The sequence below is a fragment of the Pinus tabuliformis genome, chromosome 2_2, assembly GCF_031772625.1.
Source record: "Pinus tabuliformis cultivar Carrire ecotype Pingquan chromosome 2_2, CPIR1, whole genome shotgun sequence".
Taxonomy (NCBI): Eukaryota; Viridiplantae; Streptophyta; class Pinopsida; order Pinales; family Pinaceae; genus Pinus; species Pinus tabuliformis.
The window spans coordinates 1,081,315,498-1,081,325,151 of NC_142300.1; the positions used below are offsets into that span (position 1 = coordinate 1,081,315,498).

The 9,654-nt window shown below is 35.2% G+C and overlaps 1 protein-coding gene across 7 annotated transcripts in view; it reads left to right on the forward strand.

Annotated features, from left to right (window-relative positions):
• The window catches only part of LOC149197137 (Rhodanese/Cell cycle control phosphatase superfamily protein), a 263,884-nt gene extending 255,507 nt beyond the window's left edge, over positions 1 to 8,377 (forward strand). For all 7 annotated transcript variants that reach the window (XM_089405744.1, XM_089405743.1, XM_089405746.1 and 4 more), the window contains one exon: positions 7,997 to 8,377. In XM_089405744.1, the coding sequence (XP_089261870.1) occupies positions 7,997 to 8,240 (244 nt within the window). In that variant the 3' untranslated portion in view covers positions 8,241 to 8,377. The remainder of the gene's footprint in view (positions 1 to 7,996) is intronic.
• The last annotated feature ends 1,277 nt before the right edge of the window (positions 8,378 to 9,654 follow it).

Here is a 9,654-nt window from a genome sequence, read left to right on the forward strand (position 1 = left end):
GCTAGTAGTTAGTCATTTTGTAATTCGATTTGTAGGCCATGGATTAGCTTTGCTTTCAGCTCATGTTCAAGTTCTTCTTGTGGACAGTTTTGATGTAACTCTTCTTTTCTTGCTCAGTAAAGATGAATCCAGCTTTGCACCAATTCTAAATCTCTCTTAGGAGGCTACAACTCTTGGGGTTGGGCCCATCTCAAGCGCCCAATACCTCCTTTGATTATCTTTATGTGTCTTTGCTGCATTCTTAGAATAAAATTTGCTATTTAGATCTAAATCTTGTTTTGTTATTTAGATTGTTTTTTTGATGAGTAAAATAGATTTTCATGCTCAGATTTATTTGATAGGTTGTTAACAGAAAAAGCTTCAAGAAAAGGGCCAACAAACATCTGTGGTTTCACCTCTCCCTTAGTGGGATCAGGAGCTGTGACTAGGATGACTTTGCTGCCCACAAAAACACTGACTTTGCTTTACCATGCAATCATTAGTGTTTGGTTTTCATTTGCAGAAGTTGGTTACATGTTCAGAGCTTTGAATGCTTCATTTCATAGTTAATATACATGGTCTCCTTGCAAATAAAGTTGTTGTCCATTCTTATTACTGTTCGCTAGATCATATTAGGGTAGCATAACTAGATCTTTGTTTTTTTGCATGTCTTTGTTTGTTCAGTTTGGGAAACCACTTGCAGAGTACCTATTACCCTTCCTTACCTGCACATACTCCATCCAACCTACCTGCTCCACCCTCTACTTAGAACCCTTGCTTCACGTTTGCCATTCGCTCCCAAAACCCTAATTTTTGTGCAACATTGCTTCACTCTCCCTTGAACAAATCCAATCGCTCCTTAGCCTCATCCACCGAGCCTTAGACCTCTTCACATCCCTATTTCACCTCCATACTCATTCCTCCATCTTTTTCCCGCCATCCATGCTCCAAAATCCCATTTCGAAACATCCTGTAGAAGAATTACAGAACATCCTATAGAAGACTTACAGAACTTCCTGTAGAAACCCTTGCAGACTTCCTGTAGAAGTTCATAAACACGGTTGCATGGCCTCCAGACTTTGTGAAACTCTCAGAAAGAATGCTAGGGATCCCTTAGACCCTCTCTGTACCATCCCAACCTTTCCCAAAGCATTTCATCCCTTGATCCATCCCTGCATAGTGGAAAACTAGTTAGAAGCACATGCATGATAATTCTAACAACTTAATCAAAAATACAAAAAGATGTTTTCTTCAGCTAGTGATAACTTAGACACATGCATTTTACCTTCCTAGAAGTAATGGCATCTCTTCTCATAGTTTGCATTCTCATTTTTGCATCAGTATGACTAGTTGGTAGAATTAGGGTTTGCTAGGGTTTGCTAGGGTTTGTGTTTCTTTTTGGCTTTCAGTTTCTTTCCGCAAGTAGATTAGCTTCCTTTGAGTTAGCTTTCGTCCATCAGTTAAAAAGCTTCTTCTAAGAGCTTATAGAAGTTGGCTTGAGCCCCTAGCGGACTTGTGCCAGCTGCGGCAAGAGCTAGTACTTGTGCATACAGCAACGTCGCTTCCAAGTTTGTTACGAACTACCGGGTTGATAAAATTAAAGAAGGGAGTTCCAAGAGTTGTAGCATTATTGCTACAATACTGGGGCCCACCACATGCATGTGTAGCTATTTTTGTATATGTATGTATGAATCTTTCTGAAATGTGTTGTTGGTTTAACCATCACTTTGGATTGCTAACTAACTTTCTTTCCATGTGTGATGCATCTTTGCTCGTGTTTTCCCTTCTTAACTCCGTGCTATCACATGTTTCCAAGGGGCGCACTCACCTCACACTCCATGTGTTAGAACCACTCATGCACCATCATTGACTTGCTGCATATGTCACACCCTCGCTACCAACAGGGACATCTTACTTTCCTCTGTGCGAAACCACGATCAAGGCATTACCGTATGACCCACTATTGGGACTCCACCAAATGGTTTGAGGTGTAATTGGGACTTCTTACCGGGGAGATCCCCTGACATGTTGGTGGGTCTAGCACGTCAACACCTTCACCGAGATTGTAGCCATGTTCTTCCTATACCGAGGTCTGCTATAATTATGCGAAGGCTATATCACAGTGACCCTTTAGCTAGACCAAAATTGCAGTGAAGTAAGCGAGGAGATTACTGAGTTTATCACCGAAATTATGTTCCTTCTTGTACCCATCCGAGGTTGCAGACTTGTCCAAAAATCTGAACTTCTGTGGTGACCCTAGCCAGGTATATATAGTTGTTGCGTCTCCCTAAATAGCCAACATGTCATCTTGAATTGTTGTGTCATCTGAGCCAACGTGTCATTAAATATATTTTGAGGCTGACATGCCTGCCTTCTTTCAGAGTTTTTCTTGCAGACTTCTTTGAGCTTGTCTTGGAGGATTGTGCTTATCTTCGAGGGCCTTTTAGACTATATATATATATATGCTCAAGAAGAGCTCTTTACATGTCTTTTACTGTTTGACTTTCCTAGACCTATGGAATGAGCAAGAAACTCATTCTTATAATTTAAAAACATAATATTTCTTTTTCTTGACAAATACAAAGATCAAAGTTACGTTTGTGAATACCAAACCTAGTTACACTTTCTTCCACACATTTCTGAGCAATCTATCAATGATTGTCTTCTCATAGGCCAAGGTAGAAATCAGGGTACGTTTGCTCCAATTTTAAAGTCTTTGCAAATGAGGATACCTCTGAATATTAGCCAATATCAAAGCAATGATTTGACTATAGTTCAGAGTGTTATAACACTGGAACAATGATTTGAACCTCCAGATTTAGAGTTGTAGCCTTGGCACAAATTCCAAGGAAAACTAAAACAACTTTAAAGGGAGATAAGTTGTTTATTTTTTGTTGTGTAATTATTGCCTTTAAGAGAAATAAAATCCTCCCTTTCATTGGTTTTCCCCTTGTGGGTTTTCCAAGGTCATTGGACCAAAAATAACTGTGCATAAATTTGTGTCTGCATGCTTGTGTTTACTTGGATATCAACTAAAAAGATAGTGTGGAGGCAACTCGAAAATGTTTCAAGTGTATTTGCATTAAAAGTTTTAGATCAGCTAACACATTTGGGGCTGTAGGCATCAAACTCTTATCAAAAACTTTGAAACTGAGTGAGCTACTAGCATACAATTTTTTTTACAAAAAGTTCAAATGAATTTTATACCCAACATACCCAAGAGACCCGTCTCTTAAATTAAATCACGTTTCTTTGTAAATTAAATTCTAGTAAGTCTGCACATTTACATTTTTACTCATTTGTTGAAGTGTTGAAGATCATGTAAATAATGGTGGGCAGTAACTCCTGATAAGTATATTTACTTACATCTTGTTTATATTCCGTCTTCTATGCAAGTACTTGCTTAAATTATGGAGGGTAGTAATTGATGGTAAATGTATTATTTACATGAGTATGAGCTATTTTCAAGGATCTTAATTTTAGATGGTTTTATTGATTTCTTTTTTTTAATATTCTTTCTTCTAATATAAGATTTATTTTTGTTTTTTGTTTTATATAGTATTATAAATACATTGTTATAAATAAAATATAGATATAAGTAATGTAAATATAAATAATAATAACACAACGTAAATAATTATTAGTTAGTTAATGAAGAATTATGTCCCTAAGGACATGACCATTCATAAAGGGAAACCTGTCTAGGGTATATAAGCAGGGCCTCACTCTCATTTGTAACATCATACTCCCATTCACATATTTTAATATATATTCTTGTATCTTCAACGGGTATCTTTATTTTCCAAGTCTTCTGGAATATTTAACTTTTGAAATACGCGAACTCTGTTCATTACATTGGTATCAGAGCATTCCTTTAAGTAGACGAACTTTGTTCGTTACATTAGTATCAAAGATGTTCAATATTTTGGCTACTTAACCACTGCACAGAGAACCAAACTAATCTGGCCTTTGGCCATCAACTTTGCATCAACCTTGTTGTTGTGAAATTGAAAGTCTTCTGCTATAGAAGTTTTTGGAGTTTCTTCGTTCGCTGATTTCGTTAGAGGCCCTTGGCCATTTTTTAAGGAAGAAGAAGAAAAAACGAAAACCAAAAACCTTTATCCTTTTGAAAAAAAAAAAAGTTTAAAAACAAAAGTCGAAAACAAATTAAAAAGGCAAGTAAAAATAATCGAAAAAAAAATGAAAAAGTTAAAAAAAAAATTATATAAGAAAGGGAATTAAAATAATAACAATGAGAAACTGTATATAGATACGCTACATTACAACGATGCCAGAGTTGTGATTCCACATACAAACCAACACCGCCCAGCGTCGATAGACCACCAAGCGTCCAGCTCAAACAACTGCAAGACTAGCCAGTAGATGTCACTGCCGATTTTCCATCTCCGAAATCCACCAACCATCGATTTTCCTGCTTGTCGCAAAATTTCCCCTTGTTCGTCGCAAAATTTCCCCCTATTCGTCGCAAAATTTTCGCCTACTCATCTCAAGCCTTCCACCTACGTGCCTGCTGGGCCAATGCTATCCCTATTGCGTAGTACTCTACCCTGTCGTTGAACCATTGCCAAATTTATCCTACCACCTGCAATAGTGCCACCATCCCATACGTCGTCTTCACTGTAAAATTCCCAATCGATAACCCCGAACACCCTTCCACGTCAACTCCATTGCACTATACCATGTGCTCTATCGCACTGTGTACCTATTCCAACAACCAAACTCTACTAAATCAACCATCCACGACTTATGTCGGTCAGCAAAATTGTCCTCGTCAACCCTATTCAACTAAATAAACCATCCACGCCTTTCGCCAGTTAGCAAAATTTGCACCGCAGACTGAATCGATTCTCAACGCTGCATCTCATCTCCATTCTGACAAGCCCGACACCATTGTCTTCCTTGTGTTCAGTTTTTCAACCTTCGCATCGATTCGTCATGTGCTCTCTCTCTCTCTCCGCGTCGTTCCATTCATCTCCATTGTCGCCCAATTCGTGACATTGGTTCCATTTATTTGTAATAATAATATAAAGTTTATATATATAAGCTTAATTAAATTATACGGTGACCCATTATATAATTAAATAGGTTGATTAACTATATAATTTTTTTATAGTTAATTAATAGTTAATTACATAATTATTAAAAATATAATTTAATTATATAGTCATATATATAAATATTATTATTATTATATTATATATATAATTTTAAATTTTAAAAAAATGTGATTTAGTCGAAATTCAAAGGTTATAAAATCACAAAATTATTTAAAAGGAGAATTAAAAAAAAAAATCAATACTAAGGATTGAAGAATTAATAAAAGTCAAAAGGGTTTCTTTTAAAACCATAAGCCCATTCCAAAACAGAAAAGATGGAGTCAAGTTCAGAAATAAAGGAAGGGTGATTTTCCTATAAAGGTTTTTCGATCCCAGATTACAGATTAATTACATTAAAAGGGACTATCCAAGGGAAAAAAGTTAATATCGCTATTAAAACAAGCAACGACGAAAACTACATAAATATTAATATGGTGAATCGACTTTTAATTTCAGATGCCAATGTAGGCGAAACAACAGATAATTCTTAAAAAAAATATATGAAATTAATGATTTACAAGTGACAATAGATCATTATGAGTACATATCTCAATTTTGTGTCGTAACTATGTATGACAAAGAGGTTGACATAATTCTTAGTCGACCTTGGTTTAAAGAATTGGATACGTTTATGTTAAACATAGAAAAAGAATTCTTGATGTTCCTTTACAAGAAGAAGACGGTCACATTCCAAAACATGACAACGAAATCAGAATTGATAATGCCTTCATCAAAAGACCTTAAGGATATTTCGAAATTAATGTTTCAAGAGAATCCAAAAATAGTATCAAAAAAGCAGAAAGAGCTTGAAGAAGTCAAATCCAACAAAAACAAGAAAAATTCATGTTTGAAGGAGCATAATAAAAAACTACTTACACAAGTAAGAAAATGTAAAGTTAAGAAACATCAGTTAGAACAAGAAAAGGAAAGTTCCGACAAAAGTCTATCAAAGAAAGAAGAGGAAAACTTATGTTTGAAGAATCTTAATAAAAAAATATTAGAACAAATTAAGTGTTTAAAAGATGAGAAGTTTGAATGCCAATGTAAAATCGACTAGGAAAATAAGGAACTCTTACGTCTTAAAATTCATAATCAAAGTCTACTCACTCAAATTAAGAGTCTTAAAAATGATAAGGAGTTATTCAACAACAAATTAGAAGAATTTATCACGAAAGAAGTTTTGAAGTTTTCAGTCCAAGTTAAAGAGAAAGTAATAAATATCGATCCAATGAATATCACAACTCAAGAAAAAGACAAGTTAGTTGAAGAAAAAACACTCAAACATTGCAGTTCAGACGATGAACATTTCAAGTGAAGATTTTATAGTCAACTCAACAACATTGTCACCTAAAGTAAATCAGGAAATTGGCAAACACATGATAAGAGAAAATCAAATTACCAGTTCTCCTTATCGACATCCGATCCATAAGAACAGACATACCAATTAATCTATGTATTTGTTTCACTCAAAACAAAAACAACAAACTCAAGTTCTGAAAAAGAATGATGTGGGCACAATCCATACTGACGACAACAAATTATCCCAGCTATCAAGTAATTGCCAAGTTTAACAGAAGATTAATTTAGGATGGTCTGATCCTTTTTAAGTTCGACAATTTTATTTATCACTCAAAGAATCATATCGTCTTGTATCAACGAAAATGACAGTTCCGAGTCAAGAAGACATTCAAAACAAAAAAAGATATCAAGCCTTTTCATCAGTAAGCTTTGAGGACAAAGTTGTTGGAAACTTTGAAAAGGAAGACAATATTATGAATAAAATATAGATATAAATCATATAAATATAAATAATAATAACACAACATAAATAATGATTAATTAGTTAATGAACAGGGATGTCCCTAAGGACATGACTATTCATAAAGGGACCCCTGCGTAGGGTACATAAGCAGGGCCTCACTCTCATTTGTAACATCATATTTTCATTCACACATTTTAATATATTCTTGTATCTTCAATGGAGATTTTTATATTCCAAGTCTTCTAAAGTAAACTTTTGAAGTACACGAACTTAGTTCGTTACATTGGTATCAGAGCATTCCTCTGAGTAGACAAACTTTGTTCATTGTATTGGTATAAGAGCATTCCTATGAGTATATGAACTCTGTTCGTTACATACATCAAGGATTATGAAAACCTACCATAGCTACATTTTTCAACAAGTTGTTCCTGAACTGAGGCCTTGTTCCTCTATCAAATATTTATGAGCTTTGATAATACATTTATAAAATTGACATGGAAAACTGGTTACATGTTCTTACTCACTTTAAAAGTTTCTTTCTTTCTGAATTAATAAATTTATCGTCTATGTCGGTTTGTTTAACAACTTCTTGTTCCTCCATCAAACATATCTGACTTTTGATAACACATTTGAAAATTTGACGTGGAGAACTGGTTACATGTTCCTAGATTATTAAAATGTTTATGTTTTAATTAATAATTTTATACTCTGTATCCGTATGTTTACCGACTCGTGAAATATCAAGCACCAACACTTTCAGACAAAGTTACACATTCAGTATTGCTTGCGGTCAGGGCTCTATTATGGCTTCGGAGTAGGAAGTTGGAACTCCAGTTGCAATAAACTGTTTTATTTGAGCTGAATCTACTACTAATAAAATGTTTTACAAGCGAGGAAACTGAATTTATCATTTGCTAAATGTTGCATAGTTTCAGAGAAATTCATTCTATCAGAATAGCATTTGTGAGCAATTGTGTAAAGATCTCCCTGATTAAAGAATCTTGGACCTTGATTTTATAATTCCATTGATTTATAATTTTAGTCCACTGATTTCAAGCATATCACTGTATCTGGCTTCTTCGGTTAGGTGTCTCAATTTCTTGTAGACCTACTAAATGTGATTTGTTATTACCTTCAGGGCATTGTTTAGTCCATTTCAATCAGCTACCCAGGGCATTCTCTGGATTGCTGGACAGATGGAACCGAATAAATTGAAGTTGGCAACGTCACCGTCAACAACAGCAGTGCAAAACAGGGTTCTTCAAGCAGCTGCAAAACATGGCTCTCTGCCCTCTGAGATTGAACAGACACAAGATTTAGAGCCTGTCAGTGACACTGATACTGAAACTGAGATGCCGAATGCCTCTCAGCAGGAACTGTAATTAAGACCATTGAGTTTCAGTAATCTGATATAACATTTTAACGAAGCATCATAAATCCCAGAGTGTAAGCCTCTTCCGCTGTATTTTCCTGTGGCCACTGAATTCATATTATATAACCTTTGCTTTGTCGTATCCAATATCCGCAAACCTCTCAATCATCATGAAATTGTGACATACGTTTTTCACATATTGTCATAAAGTGTATATTGAGCTGGACAGCTGAATTGCTTAAAAATTGTTGTAATATTATATATCATCCGTCTTTTCAAGGAAAGCCTCGCAGATAAACCCAAGGTATTCTTCCCTAAATTTGTGGATGGCATCGGTAGCAAACCATCGGCATAGACTAGCATGTCTCACGCTAGGGATTCAAACTATGGATGGCATCCCTAGTAAACTCATCGGCATAGACTAGTATGTCTCACACTAAGGATTCAAACTGGGCACCTGCTTGCATGGAACTAGCCAAATGCACCAAATGCTTAATAATATTTACAACCTAGTGACACTAAATGTGAACAATTACATCACTATATAACACACTCTTAGGGACTTTCATCTATGCATACAATGATACAGGATATATTGAACAGAATAACAACGTAAAAAGATCATATTATAAGTGTGAATACAAAAGATTATTTGTTACTCGATATTAGCACCGAAGATGGATTCAGAGAAGTTAACAATCGATGCTTATAGAAAAACATGGATTTGGGAACATGACACAGGCCTTATGGTTCAAACTGAACTCCATACTCCATACTTCTTAGGCACCAATGTTTTCACCAAAACCTGAGAGGTCTGCATCTAATAAAGGCTCTACAAGTGCCTTATGGCTCAAACTGAACTCCATGCTTCTTAGGCACCAATGTTTTCACCATAACTTGGGAGGTATGCATCTAATAAAGGCTCTACAAGTGGCTTGTAAGAATAGCCATGAAAGCCACTAGAGAAAAGGGGCTTAAAATGTTAGTTTGATGACCTTAAGAAGTTGTCCTTGCAGCAATTTCTCCCAAGCCTGGAGTCGTAACAAGCTATAAAAAAGGATGGTAACAATGATATCTCTAAAATGCAAACTGATGAACACAAATGCTTCCAACATAGTGGTCAATTTTAATGACATGAATGTGCATATGCCTCCAAAAATTTGTTGTCTATACAATGTGATAAAAAATGGGTAATTCTGTGGGATTTGTTACAATTATATTTTGATTTCCATTATTGTTTATTTTGTTTCATTTTCTTTGGTCTTACTGGAAAAAATATTTTGTGGTAAAGTTGGTGCTTTGCGACACTAAAGTTTTACTTGAAAATAATCTCACTTATGGATATCATTTAACCTTGAAGCCTAAAAGTGCAGGTGTGAAGAATCGTAGGAAAAAATTTATAGTAATAACTCGTACCCAAAATT